Genomic DNA, 19,454 nt, shown 5'->3' with positions numbered 1-19,454 from the left:
AGCTCTGCTTTTGACATAGTTATACGGAGCAAAACTATATTTATATTACTGATAGTCTATTGTTGTCATTTTTACATTAATTTTTGACTTCCTAAAAACTGTCAGTTGTATGGTTTTCATATTCTACCAGGAAAGTACAAGTACCTTAGGTGGTACTCTATTTCTCTAATTTTGAAAAATATTTTTGTAGTTTTTTATAATAAAAAAATATATTTTGGACTGCTTCTTGAAAACAGCTGTTTGCTGGGGATAGGTGGGTTCTTTCTGAGATTCTTTAGATTGTTCATTTTGTGTTAATAACTTTAAGTTAAGTTTACAGATTATTAATTTCATTTTGGGTAAAAGAATATTATTTTTGACTTCTTGACATAGCTTGGTGGTATTATCGAACTTCTTTCAGTGTATACATCACTGTGGAGGTATCTTGTCACAAACACAAATAAAATGTTATGTAAAATAAACACATTATAATATAAATTTATTGCAGCCACACTACTGAGACGACTCACTGGGACCATCCTGCGTTGAGTGAATTATTTGGTAGTATGGCAGATTTTAATGACGTCCGATTCTCAGCATACAGAACTGCCATGAAACTCAGGAGACTGCAGAAAGCACTTTGTTGTAAGTAACCATGGTAATAAGTATCTACCTGTCATCTTTATTAGAAATCAACTATTATTATAATATGTTTTATTGGTTTGCATGTTCTGATAGCCAAGGTGGTCTATAACTTCATTTTGCATGTCTACTGTCTATTCAAACCATGGCAACCTGTTTAAATAAAAAAAAAAATTTTTTCTATCCACAGTGGATTTACTGAATATGAATAGTGCAAATGATGCGTTTGATCACCATGGATTACGAGATGAAAATGATAAATTAATGGATGTGATGGAGATAATTAATGTGTTGACGAGTATTTATGATAACGTAGCAGTTGACAATCCACAGTTAGTCAATGTACCATTGTGTGTAGATATGTGTCTGAACTGGTTACTCAATGTGTATGATGGGTGAGTCTCTCAATGCATGTACAAGTCATTTAACTATGTTTAAGAAAATGATGGCTCAGCAAATAGCTTGAAAAATGATGATCTTTTAAATGAGGCAGGTTTCACTTTATTACACTGCTTTAAGGTAGAGATGCAGTTTACCTGACAGGTATTTTAATTACCTTGCCTGTACCATCAAAGATGGAAGGGAAAGGTATATTAAGGGAAAAATTTTGTCCGGCGTTGTCGTCGTCGTCGTTGTTGTTGTCGTCGTCGTCGTTAATAATTGTTATTGTGTGCATAATAACTTTACTAATTCTATTCCAAACTTTATCAAACTTGGTCACCTTATTCATCAGTATAAAGTCTTCCCTGAGTTTGAACAACAGATGTCCTGTATGAAAATATCATGCAAAAATTGAGAAAATCTGATAAAATATTTTGACTGTTTCTACTTGACTGATCACTGGTGATACACATCAAAGGTCACTGATCTCAGTGGAAGTATGCATTGTTGTATATGTTCAATGAAGCAAATGATTTATCTTGTAATAATATCCTTGGTAATGTATCTCAGAATCCCATACTGGGTTTCAAAACCAACTCATGGAGAGATTGCACAGTCTGATACACATTTGCAAACCTACCAATAAAATCTTTACAGAAAACAAGATGTCAGAAAATCAATATAAGCACTGCTATGAACTGGGTGCCAAACTTTGATCAAGATCTGAAGCTAATAGAAAATCTGTTTAGTCAAAAGTTATCAAATCAAAAACAATACATAAAAAATACATTAAAAGCAAAACATTTCATCCACATTTTAAAAAGAAAATTTTTTTTATTCTAAAATATATGTATTCTGTATTTGACAAACAGTTCATTCGACAAATGAAAACTCACAGGAATATGTTTCAACTATTAGAACAGAATGATAGAGTTTTTATAATACTAGTTTAAAAACGCACTTCAGAGATTGCAGTGTTTGAAGATGTAGTTTCTCAGGAGGCAACAGTACTGTTGACTTCTCCCTCCACTGGACACCAACTATTTAATTTGATTTGCATACAAAACAGAGCTTGCAACATGATAGCTATTCATAAAGGGTGTTTTTTAGCTCCGCTGTCGACTTTGTCGAGCGGAGCTTATCATATGAGTGATTGTCCGTCGTCGTCGTCCGTGTCAATGTTTTACTTTTTCGACTTCTTCTTGAAAACTACAAGCCTGAATGCTTTGATACTTGGTGTATATGTACCTTGGGTAGACCTCTCTTAGGTTTGTTCATTTCATGTTGATATCTTCAATTCTCTAATTTTGGTGAATATTTTTGTCATTTTTGGTAAAAAGTGATATTTTTGACTTCTTGTTAAAAACCGCAAGTGCAAATGCTTTGATAATACATATATAGGTACTACATGTGGATCTCTCTCAGATTTGTTCATTTTGTAATGATATCTTTAATTCTCTAATTTTGGTGAATATTTTTGTCATTTTTGGTAAAAAGTGATATTTTCGACTTCTTGTTAAAAACCACAAGTCCAATTGCTTTGATATTACATATATAGGTACTACATGTGGACCTCTCTCAGATTTGTTCATTTCGTGATGATATCTTCAATTCTCTAATTTTGGTGAATATTTTTGTCATTTTTGGTAAAAAGTGATATTTTCGACTTCTTGTTAAAAACCACAAGTCCGATTGCTTTGATATTACATATATAGGTACTACATGTGGACCTCTCTCAGATTTGTTTATTTTGTGATGATATCTTCAATTCTCTAACTTTGGTGAATATTTTTGTAATTTTTGGTAAAAAGTGATATTTTCGACTTCTTGTTAAAAACCAATAGTTCAATTGCTTTGATATTACATATATAGATACTACATGTAGACCTTTCTCAGATTTGTTCATTTTGTGATGATATCTTCAGTTCTCTAATTTTGGTGAATATGTTTGTCATTTTTGGTAAAAAGTTATATTTTCGACTTCTTGTTGAAAACTATAAGTCCGATTGCTTTGATATTACATATATAGGTACTACATGTGGACCTCTCTCAGATTTGTTCGTTTTGTGATGATATCTTCAATTCTCTAATTAATTTATTTTGGTGAATATTTTTGTAATTTTTTGGTAAAAAGTGATATTTTCGACTTCTTGTTAAAAACTGTAAGTCTGATTGCTTTGATACTATTCATATTGTTCATTTTCTAATCATGTCTTCAGTTCTTTAATTGAAATGTGCATTGCTAACAGCGGAGCTATCTCAGCCGATAGGCTGCTTGTTATTTATGTACAGCCTTGCAAAATCTTGCTAAGCATTCAAAAGAGAGAATGTTTGTACCTGTTTTCTATATTTTAAAATCGTTTTTTTAAGTACCGGTATGTTCTACTATTCACAATTCCACAAAATTTTAATAGTCTATAGCCAAGACTGTTTGGATAATAAAAGGCAAAAATAAAAAATGTCACTCGCAAGTGCCCACGAACCTGCATCTTTAACCTAAATGAGGTTGGATAACTGCATTAACCAGTAGTTCATTTCAAGTGTTCTAAATTTGTAATATCTGTTTCGTATCTGTTTTTCATAGTGTTCGAAGTGGTAAAATACGTGCATTGTCTTTCAAGATTGCTATAATTGGACTTTGCAAAGCACACTTAGAAGACAAACATAGATGTAAGTACTCTAGTCACCGTGGTGCAATTGTTTGAAAATTGTAACTGGCTACATAGTATTATTATTGCTTGCACCAAATACAATATCTGATTTACTTTGAAAACCAGAAGCTGTATAACACAGTATATCTCAGTGCGAGTAGAGAGTATATCTCAGTGCGAGTAGCGAGTACATCTCAGTGCGAGTAGCGAGTACATCTCAGTGCGAGTAGAGAGTACATCTCAGTGTGAGTAAGGAGTACATCTCAGTGCGAGTAGAGAGTACATCTCAGTGCGAGTAGAGAGTACATCTCAGTGCGAGTAGAGAGTACATCTCAGTGAGAGTAGAGAGTACATCTCAGTGCGAGTAGAGAGTACATCTCAGTGAGAGTAGAGAGTACATCTCAGTGCGAGTAGAGAGTACATCTCAGTGCGAGTAGAGAGTACATCTCAGTGTGAGTAAGGAGTACATCTCAGTGCGAGTAGAGAGTACATCTCAGTGTGAGTAAGGAGTACATCTCAGTGCGAGTAGAGAGTACATCTCAGTGCGAGTAGTGAGTACATCTCAGTGCGAGTAGAGAGTACATCTCAGTACGATTAGGGAGTACATCTCAGTGCGAGTAGAGAGTACATCTCAGTGCGAGTAGTGAGTACATCTCAGTGCGAGTAGAGAGTACATCTCAGTACGATTAGGGAGTACATCTCAGTGCGAGTAGTGAGTACATCTCAGTGTGAGTAGAGAGTACACCTCCGTATTAATAAAGGGCATTGTTGTGAAATTAACCACATCTTTTCTAAGATCTTTTTCGACTAGTGGCTGGTGCTAATGGTTATGTAGATCAAAGAGGGCTTGGTTTATTACTTCATGACAGTATTCAGATACCTAAACAACTTGGTGAAGTGGCCTCCTTTGGTGGTAGTAATATTGAACCCAGTGTTAGAAGCTGCTTTCAAATGGTATGATTTATTAATAAATTAAAAATTTCTATTAGAAACACTCACTCAGTCAGATTGCACAATGGCGTTAGAGACGTGTGGATTAACAGAAATAACCAATGGGTCACATGACAAAAATAATATAAAACCAGTTTATCTTTGGCCAAATACAGAGACACATTTAATTGCATTTTTACAGTCACTAACTAAATCTATTCACCACAAAATGGTTGATTTTTTTAAGTCTTTGTGATCATGGACACTGTAAAAAACTGTAAAATTTGGGGGCCTATGTCTCAAGAATTGAAAGGCACAATTATATTCTAAGAACCAATTTAAAAGATATATACTTGAAATTCAAAAACAAATGACAAGAAATGACATCTCCTGCAAAAGAAAAATTATATTTTTTCACGGTCACAGGGACATCTGTAACTTAATCTTGTAAGCAAGTATTCTAGCTAGGTGATTAGTCCTACTCGCAATTATCTTTTGCTACTTTAATAAAACTCAACTGCATAACTGGGATGATGAGACAACTTGGCAAGTGTGCCCTCAACTAGTGAACTGAAAAAATATTTTTTTTAAACATGAATAGTTCTTCCTCACATATTTTTGTTTGCTCATCATAAATTTGTAGGAGCTCATTCGATGTAAACAAACATCAATACAAAGCCCTCGGATAGTTTAAACAGTGCTTTAACTCTGCACAACATAAGTTGCGTTCACGCACAGCTCCTTAGCACGGGCTAAGAGGTCAAATTCCTTAGGCCGTGCTAAGAAAACGTGCGTGAACGCTTAGCACGGGCTAAGGAATGCTAAGTACGGGTTAAATCTGATCCGAATTTAAGACGCGGTCTAGACCTTAGCACGGGCTAACGAAGTATGCGCGAACGCTTAGCCCAGGGCTAAGCGCCCTCTGCGGCGATCTTTGGGTGTGAAAATTGTCCCATGTTCGTATAACGACACTATTCCACCAGTCATTACTCCGCGCTCACTTCCACACTAATCGGGTCACTGTAGTAGAGCGTACAGCAGCTCCAATCGTAGACAAAATAAATTTGGTTCGCTGTCTACGACATGCATTAATAAAACGCTGTATTCTGTTACGCCCGTTGTATACTGTTTATGTGCATCCAAATAAGTGGTCCGTCTTCTCTCGCGTTCCTGTGCACGTCGCTTCAAAATTAGAACGAAACATGCCAGCAGCAGAAATAGAACCTCGCGCGTGTCATCCATTTTTCGTTCGTAAATAGCGGCTTACCAAAGGTCACCAACTAATGGTAGCCCTTAGCCCGTGCTAACGACTGGCCCTCCCTGTGCGTGGACGCAATTGGGTCTAGCCGAAATGCAAATATGCTAGATAAGCCTAAATCAGCTTAAATCTTAGCCCGTACTTTGTGTAACGTGAACACAACTATACACTCTGTCTGTCATGTTAGAGGGCGCTGTTTCCACTGACAAATCCTGATTGTCATCCTGTTCCATTGGAGACTACACCAGTAAAGGTGTGAGAATTTTGTAATGCAAACTAGATACCTGTGTAATTCAATCATGTAACTTTTTTACCAGTAACACTGATATCTTTAATGTATAGAACAATGGTAAACCAGAAATCTCATCAGCACACTTCCTTGATTGGATGAAGAAAGAGCCTCAGTCATTAGTATGGCTGCCTGTACTGCATCGACTTGCTGCTGCAGAAACTGCCAAGCATCAATCAAAGTGCAATATATGCAAAGAGTGTCCAATCGTTGGGTTCCGTTATCGCTGTTTAAAATGCTTCAATTTTGACATGTGTCAGGTATGTGTTCCAATTTATTTCTACATAAATATCTCTATAGTTACAGTATTGTGTGTATCGGTTGAATTACTATCGATAAATAAATGTGTATTTATATAAAAAAATTATATATATATATATATATATATATATATATATATATATATATATATATATATATATATATATATATATATATATATATACACACATATTACCAAATGTTTCAACTGATCAATGTCTTCTTTCGTTTCAGAGCTGCTTCTTTTCAGGTCGTAAAGCTAAAAATCACAGACTATCTCATCCCATGCAAGAATATTGCACAGCTGTAAGTATAGACACCAGTCATTGTCTACTACAGTGTCATTCATTACAACCGCAATCACTAAATCAATAAACATTCATATACATGGACAAATCATTGATCATATAAGTTTTGTAGATCCATGAAATGACTTTCTGATGAGTACCGGTATGTGCTATTTTTACTTTTTCTGAACATGCATCAAGTGTTGTTAAACAACAACAAAGTTAGTGTTTTTAGTATTATTAATAATCATTTTATAGACCACCTCAGGTGAAGATGTGAGAGATTTTGCAAAGGTGGTACGTAATCGGTTAAAAGGCAAGAAGAAAAATAACAGATTAGGTTATTTACCAGTTCAAACAGTCTTAGAAGGAGATGACTTGGAGACGTGAGTAACGACAAACCATTTATTTTTAATGTTGTCCACTGTGATCATCACATTTTGTTGACCACTGGGACCCTCTTGATATACATATTATGGTGTCATTTATTTCAGACCCGCACCAAGTCCACAGCAAGTTGTGTCTCAAGACATGCATACAAGACTTGAATTATATGCATCAAGGTAAACATTGTAATTTTGAGTGTTGCTATGACAACTCAGTGTATTTTATCAGTGTGACAAACTCAACCTATGACACATGTTTGTGATAGAGGTCACTTTGTGATGTGAATATTTTGTAATTTGTCTATAGGCTAGCGGAAGTGGAACAAACACAAACACAATTTGATGTAGCATCAACCAATCTGTAAGTATCTTCATACATATTGCTAAGAACAGTCAGCTGATTATTTTCTAATATATCTTGAATATATGTAAGATATGAACAAATAGTTTTGATGTGATGCATACAAAGCTATGCTATAATTCAAATCATTACTTTCTTGACATGTTATCTTACCTTATCACATCATAGCCATTGTAATATTATCCTATTATGGAGGTATGTACTCTCATATGATACCTGTTGCTTTCAGTGATGATGAACACCATCTTATTGCCCAGTATTGTCAGAGTCTTGGTGGCGATGCTTCAGCCGTGGTGAGTTTCATAAATATGTAATTTGGGTGCTACAGTGTATGGACTTACCGTATATTCAATATGGCTGACTGGTGGCCATTTTGATTAGCTTTCATATAGATGATGATGAGTCTGTCAGTAAAGGTGCTTGTCCATTCTATGTTTATCGACCAGCACAATTTCTTGAAATGTAGGTTGTGGTGGTTTTCTATCAGATTTGTTCATTTTTCCTGACTTTATCGTCAATTGTATATTTAACAAATATTTCTTTCATACATGTATCAACTTGTGGTCTACAACTTTAACTTGACCCTATTTTTAAAAAAATGTTTATATTTTTAATAGGCAAATTTTTTAATAACTTAAATGCTTCAATTGTTTGTCTTAAAAATTACATTGGAGTTTTTTCTTAGCTTTCTTGTACAATTTTTAGCAACTGCGTATAATTTCAAAAGACACTATTATTTCAGTTGTGAACTGTATTGAATTTTAATACATTTTAATTTAGCCAAGAAGTCCTGCACAGATAGTATGTGGAATAGATGCTGAACAACGTAACCAGTTAGAAACATCTATACATGGATTAGAAGAAGAAAACAGGTATGATTTACTGCCTTGCTTTATAGTATACTGCTAACCATCACACCAATTAGCAAGAGCTTGTCTTCTATGGTATATAATTTGTATGTGATAATAAACTCTATGATATTCAATTAAATCTTTAGACAACTGCAAGAGGAATATGAGAAACTGAAAGCATTGAGAAGACAACAGTTGGAGAACCATGGTGATTTGTTATGTGATGAGGAACCCTCTTCACCCAGTAAAGATGCAGAATTAATAGCAGAAGCCAAATTATTAAGACAACATAAAGGACGCCTTGAAGCAAGGATGCAAATACTTGAAGACCACAATAGACAATTAGAAGCACAGTTACAAAGGTTGAGACAATTGTTAGAACAGGTAATGTCAATGTTCTATTATCCATCATCCATCAGCAGACACCATTATGGAATTATTAATCACCATTGAAATGTGTAATGGGTACTGTATTACAGTTACTGATTGGTATGGGTACTGTATTACAGTTACTGATTGGTATGGGAACTGTAGTACAGTTACTGATTGGTATGGGTACTGTATTACAGTTAGTGATTGGTATGGGTACTGTAGTACAGTTACTGATTGGTATGGGTACTGTAGTACAGTTACTGATTGGTATGGGTACTGTAGTACAGTTACTGATTGGTATGGGTACTGTATTACAGTTAGTGATTGGTATGGGTACTGTATTACAGTTACTGATTGGTATGGGTACTGTAGTACAGTGGCTTATTGGTCATGGGTACTGTAGTACAGTTACTGATTGGTATGGGTACTGTAGTACAGTGGCTTATTGGTATGGGTACTGTAGTACAGTTACTGATTGGTATGGGTACTGTAGTACAGTTACTGATTGGTATGGGTACTGTATTACAGTTACTGATTGGTATGGGTACTGTATTACAGTTACTGATTGGTATGGGAACTGTAGTACAGTTACTGATTGGTATGGGTACTGTAGTACAGTTACTGATTGGTATGGGTACTGTAGTACAGTTACTGATTGGTCATGGGTACTGTAGTACAGTTACTGATTGGTCATGGGTACTGTAGTACAGTTACTGATTGGTATGGGTACTGTAGTACAGTTACTGATTGGTATGGGTACTGTAGTACAGTTACTGATTGGTCATGGGTACTGTAGTACAGTTACTGATTGGTCATGGGTACTGTAGTACAGTTACTGATTGGTATGGTACTGTAGTACAGTTACTGATTGGTCATGGGTACTGTAGTACAGTTACTGATTGGCATGGGTACTGTAGTACAGTTACTGATTGGTCATGGTACTGTAGTACAGTTACTGATTGGTATGGGTACTGTATTACAGTTACTGATTGGTATGGGTACTGTATTACAGTTACTGATTGGTATGGGTACTGTATTACAGTTACTGATTGGTATGGGTACTGTAGTACAGTTACTGATTGGTATGGGTACTGTAGTACAGTTACTGATTGGTATGGGTACTGTAGTACAGTTACTGATTGGTATGGGTACTGTATTACAGTTACTGATTGGTATGGGTACTGTATTACAGTTTCTGATTGGTATGGGTACTGTAGTACAGTGGCTGATTGGTATGGGTACTGTAGTACAGTGGCTGATTGGTATGGGTACTCAAGTACAGTGGCTTATTGGTATGGGTACTGTAGTACAGTTACTGATTGGTATGGGTACTGTAGTACAGTTACTGATTGGTATGGGTACTGTAGTACAGTGGCTTATTGGTCATGGGTACTGTAGTACAGTTACTGATTGGTATGGGTACTGTAGTACAGTGGCTTATTGGTATGGGTACTGTAGTACAGTTACTGATTGGTATGGGTACTGTATTACAGTTACTGATTGGTATGGGTACTGTAGTACAGTTACTGATTGGTATGGGTACTGTAGTACAGTTACTGATTGGTCATGGGTACTGTAGTACAGTTACTGATTGGTCATGGGTACTGTAGTACAGTTACTGATTGGTCATGGGTACTGTAGTACAGTTACTGATTGGTATGGATACTGTAGTACAGTTACTGATTGGTATGCTACTGTAGTACAGTTACTGATTGGTATGGATACTGTAGTACAGTTACTGATTGTAATATAACGATTTGATATTTCACATTCATAGCCCCAAGACAGAGCTAATTTATCCCAGGCTTCATCACAAAGAACAACGCCAGCTGTGACTCCAACATCATCAATTGGATCATTGCCTGCTAGTGCTGGTACAGGAACTCATCCATCACGATCTCGTCTGACAACTTCCAAAATGACAAACGGTGCATCTACCAGTGATGGTGATGGTGATGGTGATAGTGACGTGGCAGGCAAGTTTCAATACATTGATTCATTCCAATAACTAATTGTTTGCCCTTTGACCCTTACTAACTTAATTAATGTTTTCATCCCAGCAGATGATTTTTCTGCTAACACACCTCCACCATTAAAAGATGATAGTGTATACCTCAATAACAAGAATGATGCTGTCATTCCAACTGACAAACCTAGTTCAGGTCAGTAACCACTCAAACTAATACCCAGTATGCTTTGCTCTATTGACATTCCAACTGACAAACCTAGTTCAGGTCAGTAACCACTCAAACTAATACCCAGTATGCTTTGCTCCATTGACATTCCAACTGACAAACCTAGTTCAGGTCAGTAACCACTCAAACTAATACCCAGTATGCTTTGCTCTATTGACATTCCAACTGACAAACCTAGTTCAGGTCAGTAACCACTCAAACTAATACCCAGTGTGCTTTGCTCCATTGACATTCCAACTGACAAACCTAGTTCAGGTCAGTAACCACTCAAACTAATACCCAGTATGCTTTGCTCCATTGACATTCCAACTGACAAACCTAGTTCAGGTCAGTAACCATTCAAACTAATACCCAGTGTGCTTTGCTCTATTGACATTCCAACTGACAAACCTAGTTCAGGTCAGTAACCATTCAAACTAATACCCAGTGTGCTTTGCTCTATTGACATTCCAACTGACAAACCTAGTTCAGGTCAGTAACCACTCAAACTAATACCCAGTATGCTTTGCTCTATTGACATTCCAACTGACAAACCTGGTTCAGGTCAATAACCACTCAAACTAATACCCAGTATGCTTTGCTCTATTGACATTCCAACTGACAAACCTAGTTCAGGTCAATAACCACTCAAACTAATACCCAGTATGCTTTGCTCTATTGACATTCCAACTGACAAACCTGGTTCAGGTCAATAACCACTCAAACTAATACCCAGTATGCTTTGCTCCATTGACATTCCAACTGACAAACCTAGTTCAGGTCAATAACCACTCAAACTAATACCCAGTATGCTTTGCTCTATTGACATTCCAACTGACAAACCTGGTTCAGGTCAATAACCACTCAAACTAATACCCAGTATGCTTTGCTCTATTGACATTCCAACTGACAAACCTAGTTCAGGTCAGTAACCACTCAAACTAATACCCAGTATGCTTTGCTCTATTGACATTCCAACTGACAAACCTGGTTCAGGTCAATAACCACTCAAACTAATACCCAGTATGCTTTGCTCCATTGACATTCCAACTGACAAACCTAGTTAAGGTCAGTAACCACTCAAACTAATACCCAGTATGCTTTGATCCATTGACAAACCTGGTTCTGGTCAGTAACCACTCAAACTATTACCCAGTATGCTTTGCTCTATTGACATTCCAACTGACAAACCTAGTTCAGGTCAGTAACCACTCAAACTAATACCCAGTATGCTTTGCTCTATTGACATTCCAACTGACAAACCTAGTTCAGGTCAGTAACCACTCAAACTAATATCCAGTATGCTTTGCTCCATTGACATTCCAACTGACAAACCTAGTTCAGGTCAATAACCACTCAAACTAATACCCAGTATGCTTTGCTCTATTGACATTCCAACTGACAAACCTGGTTCAGGTCAATAACCACTCAAACTAATACCCAGTATGCTTTGCTCCATTGACATTCCAACTGACAAACCTAGTTCAGGTCAGTAACCACTCAAACTAATACCCAGTATGCTTTGCTCCATTGACATTCCAACTGACAAACCTGGTTCAGGTCAGTAACCACTCAAACTAATACCCAGTATGCTTTGCTCTATTGACATTCCAACTGACAAACCTAGTTCAGGCCATTCAAACTAATACCCAGTGTGCTTTGCTCTATTGACATTCCAACTGACAAACCTAGTTCAGGTCAGTAACCACTCAAACTAATACCCAGTGTGCTTTGCTCTATTGACATTCCAACTGACAAACCTAGTTCAGGTCAGTAACCACTCAAACTAATACCCAGTATGCTTTGCTCTATTGACATTCCAACTGACAAACCTAGTTCAGGTCAGTAACCACTCAAACTAATACCCAGTATGCTTTGCTCCATTGACATTCCAACTGACAAACCTAGTTCAGGTCAGTAACCACTCAAACTATTACCCAGTATGCTTTGCTCTATTGACATTCCAACTGACAAACCTGGTTCAGGTCAATAACCACTCAAACTAATACCCAGTGTGCTTTGCTCTATTGACATTCCAACTGACAAACCTGGTTCAGGTCAATAACCACTCAAACTAATACCCAGTATGCTTTGCTCTATTGACATTCCAACTGACAAACCTGGTTCAGGTCAATAACCACTCAAACTAATACCCAGTATGCTTTGCTCTATTGACATTCCAACTGACAAACCTGGTTCAGGTCAATAACCACTCAAACTAATACCCAGTGTGCTTTGCTCTATTGACATTCCAACTGACAAACCTGGTTCAGGTCAATAACCACTCAAACTAATACCCAGTATGCTTTGCTCTATTGACATTCCAACTGACAAACCTAGTTCAGGTCAGTAACCACTCAAACTAATACCCAGTATGCTTTGCTCTATTGACATTCCAACTGACAAACCTGGTTCAGGTCAATAACCACTCAAACTAATACCCAGTATGCTTTGCTCCATTGACATTCCAACTGACAAACCTAGTTAAGGTCAGTAACCACTCAAACTAATACCCAGTATGCTTTGATCCATTGACAAACCTGGTTCTGGTCAGTAACCACTCAAACTATTACCCAGTATGCTTTGCTCTATTGACATTCCAACTGACAAACCTAGTTCAGGTCAGTAACCACTCAAACTAATACCCAGTATGCTTTGCTCTATTGACATTCCAACTGACAAACCTAGTTCAGGTCAGTAACCACTCAAACTAATATCCAGTATGCTTTGCTCCATTGACATTCCAACTGACAAACCTAGTTCAGGTCAATAACCACTCAAACTAATACCCAGTATGCTTTGCTCTATTGACATTCCAACTGACAAACCTGGTTCAGGTCAATAACCACTCAAACTAATACCCAGTATGCTTTGCTCCATTGACATTCCAACTGACAAACCTAGTTCAGGTCAGTAACCACTCAAACTAATACCCAGTATACTTTGCTCTATTGACATTCCAACTGACAAACCTAGTTCAGGCCATTCAAACTAATACCCAGTGTGCTTTGCTCTATTGACATTCCAACTGACAAACCTAGTTCAGGTCAGTAACCACTCAAACTAATACCCAGTGTGCTTTGCTCTATTGACATTCCAACTGACAAACCTAGTTCAGGTCAGTAACCACTCAAACTAATACCCAGTATGCTTTGCTCTATTGACATTCCAACTGACAAACCTAGTTCAGGTCAGTAACCACTCAAACTAATACCCAGTATGCTTTACTCCATTGACATTCCAACTGACAAACCTGGTTCAGGTCAATAACCACTCAAACTAATACCCAGTATGCTTTGCTCTATTGACATTCCAACTGACAAACCTGGTTCAGGTCAATAACCACTCAAACTAATACCCAGTATGCTTTGCTCTATTGACATTCCAACTGACAAACCTGGTTCAGGTCAATAACCACTCAAACTAATACCCAGTGTGCTTTGCTCTATTGACATTCCAACTGACAAACCTGGTTCAGGTCAATAACCACTCAAACTAATACCCAGTATGCTTTGCTCTATTGACATTCCAACTGACAAACCTAGTTCAGGTCAGTAACCACTCAAAATAATACCCAGTATGCTTTGCTCTATTGACATTCCAACTGACAAACCTAGTTCAGGTCAGTAACCACTCAAACTAATACCCAGTATGCTTTGCTCTATTGACATTCCAACTGACAAACCTAGTTCAGGTCAGTAACCATTCAAACTAATACCCAGTATGCTTTGCTCCATTGACATTCCAACTGACAAACCTAGTTCAGGTCAGTAACCACTCAAACTAATACCCAGTATGCTTTGCTCTATTGACATTCCAACTGACAAACCTAGTTCAGGTCAGTAACCACTCAAACTAATACCCAGTATGCTTTGCTCCATTGACATTCCAACTGACAAACCTAGTTCAGGTCAGTAACCACTCAAACTAATACCCAGTATGCTTTGCTCTATTGACATTCCAACTGACAAACCTAGTTCTGGTCAGTAACCATTCAAACTAATACCCAGTATGCTTTGCTCTATTGACATTCCAACTGACAAACCTGGTTCAGGTCAGTAACCATTCAAACTAATACCCAGTATGCTTTGCTCTATTGACATTCCAACTGACAAACCTGGTTCAGGTCAATAACCACTCAAACTAATACCCAGTGTGCTTTGCTCTATTGACATTCCAACTGACAAACCTAGTTCAGGTCAGTAACCATTCAAACTAATACCCAGTATGCTTTGCTCCATTGACATTCCAACTGACAAACCTAGTTCAGGTCAGTAACCACTCAAACTAATACCCAGTATGCTTTGCTCTATTGACATTCCAACTGACAAACCTAGTTCTGGTCAGTAACCATTCAAACTAATACCCAGTATGCTTTGCTCTATTGACATTCCAACTGACAAACCTGGTTCAGGTCAGTAACCATTCAAACTAATACCCAGTATGCTTTGCTCTATTGACATTCCAACTGACAAACCTGGTTCAGGTCAATAACCACTCAAACTAATACCCAGTGTGCTTTGCTCTATTGACATTCCAACTGACAAACCTGGTTCAGGTCAATAACCACTCAAACTAATACCCAGTGTGCTTTGCTCTATTGACATTCCAACTGACAAACCTGGTTCAGGTCAATAACCACTCAAACTAATACCCAGTATGCTTTGCTCTATTGACATTCCAACTGACAAACCTAGTTCAGGTCAGTAACCACTCAAACTAATACCCAGTATGCTTTGCTCTATTGACATTCCAACTGACAAACCTAGTTCAGGTCAGTAACCATTCAAACTAATACCCAGTATGCTTTGCTCCATTGACATTCCAACTGACAAACCTAGTTCAGGTCAGTAACCACTCAAACTAATACCCAGTATGCTTTGCTCTATTGACATTCCAACTGACAAACCTAGTTCAGGTCAGTAACCACTCAAACTAATACCCAGTATGCTTTGCTCCATTGACATTCCAACTGACAAACCTAGTTCAGGTCAGTAACCACTCAAACTAATACCCAGTATGCTTTGCTCTATTGACATTCCAACTGACAAACCTAGTTCTGGTCAGTAACCATTCAAACTAATACCCAGTATGCTTTGCTCTATTGACATTCCAACTGACAAACCTGGTTCAGGTCAGTAACCATTCAAACTAATACCCAGTATGCTTTGCTCTATTGACATTCCAACTGACAAACCTGGTTCAGGTCAATAACCACTCAAACTAATACCCAGTGTGCTTTGCTCTATTGACATTCCAACTGACAAACCTAGTTCAGGTCAGTAACCATTCAAACTAATACCCAGTATGCTTTGCTCCATTGACATTCCAACTGACAAACCTAGTTCAGGTCAGTAACCACTCAAACTAATACCCAGTATGCTTTGCTCTATTGACATTCCAACTGACAAACCTAGTTCTGGTCAGTAACCATTCAAACTAATACCCAGTATGCTTTGCTCTATTGACATTCCAACTGACAAACCTGGTTCAGGTCAGTAACCATTCAAACTAATACCCAGTATGCTTTGCTCTATTGACATTCCAACTGACAAACCTGGTTCAGGTCAATAACCACTCAAACTAATACCCAGTGTGCTTTGCTCTATTGACATTCCAACTGACAAACCTGGTTCAGGTCAATAACCACTCAAACTAATACCCAGTGTGCTTTGCTCTATTGACATTCCAACTGACAAACCTGGTTCAGGTCAATAACCACTCAAACTAATACCCAGTATGCTTTGCTCTATTGACATTCCAACTGACAAACCTAGTTCAGGTCAGTAACCACTCAAACTAATACCCAGTATGCTTTGCTCTATTGACATTCCAACTGACAAACCTGGTTCAGGTCAATAACCACTCAAACTAATACCCAGTGTGCTTTGCTCTATTGACATTCCAACTGACAAACCTGGTTCAGGTCAATAACCACTCAAACTAATACCCAGTGTGCTTTGCTCTATTGACATTCCAACTGACAAACCTAGTTCAGGTCAGTAACCACTCAAAATAATACCCAGTATGCTTTGCTCTATTGACATTCCAACTGACAAACCTGGTTCAGGTCAATAACCACTCAAACTAATACCCAGTATGCTTTGCTCTATTGACATTCCAACTGACAAACCTGGTTCAGGTCAATAACCACTCAAACTAATACCCAGTGTGCTTTGCTCTATTGACATTCCAACTGACAAACCTAGTTCAGGTCAGTAACCACTCAAACTAATACCCAGTATGCTTTGCTCTATTGACATTCCAACTGACAAACCTGGTTCAGGTCAATAACCACTCAAACTAATACCCAGTGTGCTTTGCTCTATTGACATTCCAACTGACAAACCTAGTTCAGGTCAGTAACCACTCAAAATAATACCCAGTATGCTTTGCTCTATTGACATTCCAACTGACAAACCTGGTTCAGGTCAATAACCACTCAAACTAATACCCAGTATGCTTTGCTCTATTGACATTCCAACTGACAAACCTAGTTCAGGTCAGTAACCACTCAAACTAATACCCAGTATGCTTTGCTCTATTGACATTCCAACTGACAAACCTAGTTCAGGTCAGTAACCACTCAAACTAATACCCAGTATGCTTTGCTCTATTGACATTCCAACTGACAAACCTAGTTCAGGTCAATAACCACTCAAACTAATACCCAGTATGCTTTGCTCTATTGACATTCCAACTGACAAACCTAGTTCAGGTCAGTAACCACTCAAACTAATACCCAGTATGCTTTGCTCTATTGACATTCCAACTGACAAACCTAGTTCAGGTCAGTAACCACTCAAAATAATACCCAGTATGCTTTGCTCTATTGACATTCCAACTGACAAACCTGGTTCAGGTCAATAACCACTCAAACTAATACCCAGTATGCTTTGCTCTATTGACATTCCAACTGACAAACCTAGTTCAGGTCAGTAACCACTCAAACTAATACCCAGTATGCTTTGCTCTATTGACATTCCAACTGACAAACCTAGTTCAGGTCAGTAACCACTCAAACTAATACCCAGTATGCTTTGCTCTATTGACATTCCAACTGACAAACCTAGTTCAGGTCAGTAACCACTCAAACTAATACCCAGTATGCTTTGCTCTATTGACATTCCAACTGACAAACCTAGTTCAGGTCAGTAACCACTCAAACTAATACCCAGTATGCTTTGCTCTATTGACATTCCAACTGACAAACCTAGTTCAGGTCAGTAACCACTCAAACTAATACCCAGTATGCTTTGCTCTATTGACATTCCAACTGACAAACCTAGTTCAGGTCAGTAACCACTCAAACTAATACCCAGTATGCTTTGCTCCATTGACATTCCAACTGACAAACCTAGTTCAGGTCAGTAACCACTCAAACTAATACCCAGTATGCTTTGCTCTATTGACATTCCAACTGACAAACCTAGTTCAGGTCAGTAACCACTCAAACTAATACCCAGTATGCTTTGCTCTATTGACATTCCAACTGACAAACCTAGTTCAGGTCAGTAACCACTCAAACTATTACCCAGTATGCTTTGCTCTATTGACATCTTCTAGTATATAAACCCATAATAGTTTGTTCATGTGTTGTATACAATTCATTTGCAGGCAGTAGCAGTGTAGGCAATCTCTTTCACATGGCTGATAATCTGGGTAAAGCTGTAGGAAATCTTGTCACAGTCATGACAGATGAAGAGAGAAGTGACAGTGAATGAAACCAGCAGTAACATGCTGTATGTAGTTTTGTTTCTGATGAAAATACAGTATTACATTCTTGTTTCTATAGTAACAAGCTTTGGGGGTTGGCAGTGATATTTATGCAATGTAACTTGTATATCTATTAGTTAGAACTATGCATGATAACTAATAACAATATATGGGATGGGGAGCTCAAGGAGCTATTTGGTATATGATATTTCAAATTAATTAGTATTTTGTTGAGACTAATCTTAGCATTATATAACCAGTATACTATGTTACCAATGAGATATATAGTGACAAGTATTTATTTAAAATATTCAACATATATACTGGCATTTATTTGTTCTTTCATATGTAATTTGATATATATTGCAGCTGTCACCATCTACAGTGTCAGCATTCATCTTTATTTAGCTTGTAGAATTTTATTTTCCTACATTCTAATAGAGAAATGTTTATGTGATGATAAATACAGAGATCAAAATCTACTATTTGCCAAATTGACATATTTTTCTTGCCATGTTCAATTTCATCCTGAGGTACTAATTGAGAAACCAGTAATTGTGTCTAAATATGTTATACAACTATTAAAGTGATTTTATTTTATATATTACGTTTTAACAAAATTTGCTATTCTCTTCTTATTGTAGTTTTATTTGTTAACTTTCTATAACAATTAGTATCTAATATTATAAAATAAACTGTTAAAAAAATTATGTTTGACTGTCTTCATCTTGGTCTATAGTGTGTATGTTTGTTTGTCTTAGACTACCTTTCCGTTGGTGTAACATGAACCATTAAGCCTTTGTCTTGATGTGTGTGATGTGATGTATTCTCTGCCTGTTTTTTTCTTTTCCATGATTGAAATTCTAACCATGTTCAGATGTTTGTTCAGTGCAAACAAAGCAAAATAAAAGCACAT

The 19,454-nt window shown here is 37.3% G+C and overlaps 1 protein-coding gene across 4 annotated transcripts in view; it reads left to right on the top strand.

The window, feature by feature from the left end:
* The window catches only part of LOC100378265 (dystrophin-like), a 322,146-nt gene extending 302,898 nt beyond the window's left edge, over window positions 1-19,248 (top strand). For 3 of the 4 annotated variants that reach the window (XM_085505169.1, XM_085505172.1, XM_085505171.1), the window contains 15 exons: window positions 488-624; window positions 812-1,016; window positions 3,587-3,672; window positions 4,450-4,607; window positions 6,184-6,390; window positions 6,626-6,697; window positions 6,937-7,064; window positions 7,173-7,241; window positions 7,372-7,425; window positions 7,655-7,718; window positions 8,206-8,297; window positions 8,423-8,660; window positions 10,426-10,624; window positions 10,712-10,810; window positions 18,440-19,248. In XM_085505169.1, coding sequence (XP_085361295.1) covers window positions 488-624; window positions 812-1,016; window positions 3,587-3,672; window positions 4,450-4,607; window positions 6,184-6,390; window positions 6,626-6,697; window positions 6,937-7,064; window positions 7,173-7,241; window positions 7,372-7,425; window positions 7,655-7,718; window positions 8,206-8,297; window positions 8,423-8,660; window positions 10,426-10,624; window positions 10,712-10,810; window positions 18,440-18,546 — 1,915 coding nt within the window. In that variant the 3' untranslated portion in view covers window positions 18,547-19,248. Of the gene's footprint in view, window positions 1-487; window positions 625-811; window positions 1,017-3,586; window positions 3,673-4,449; window positions 4,608-6,183; window positions 6,391-6,625; window positions 6,698-6,936; window positions 7,065-7,172; window positions 7,242-7,371; window positions 7,426-7,654; window positions 7,719-8,205; window positions 8,298-8,422; window positions 8,661-10,425; window positions 10,629-10,711; window positions 10,811-18,439 lie in introns of all 4 variants that reach the window. The other variant, XM_085505170.1, reaches the window with a different exon arrangement.
* The last annotated feature ends 206 nt before the right edge of the window (window positions 19,249-19,454 follow it).

This window comes from Saccoglossus kowalevskii, chromosome 11 (assembly GCF_978046115.1).
Source record: "Saccoglossus kowalevskii chromosome 11, keSacKowa6.1, whole genome shotgun sequence".
Lineage (NCBI taxonomy): Eukaryota > Metazoa > Hemichordata > Enteropneusta > Harrimaniidae > Saccoglossus > Saccoglossus kowalevskii.
The sequence above is the reverse complement of the archived record's forward strand: the minus strand, read 5'-3'. Positions and strand labels throughout refer to the sequence as shown.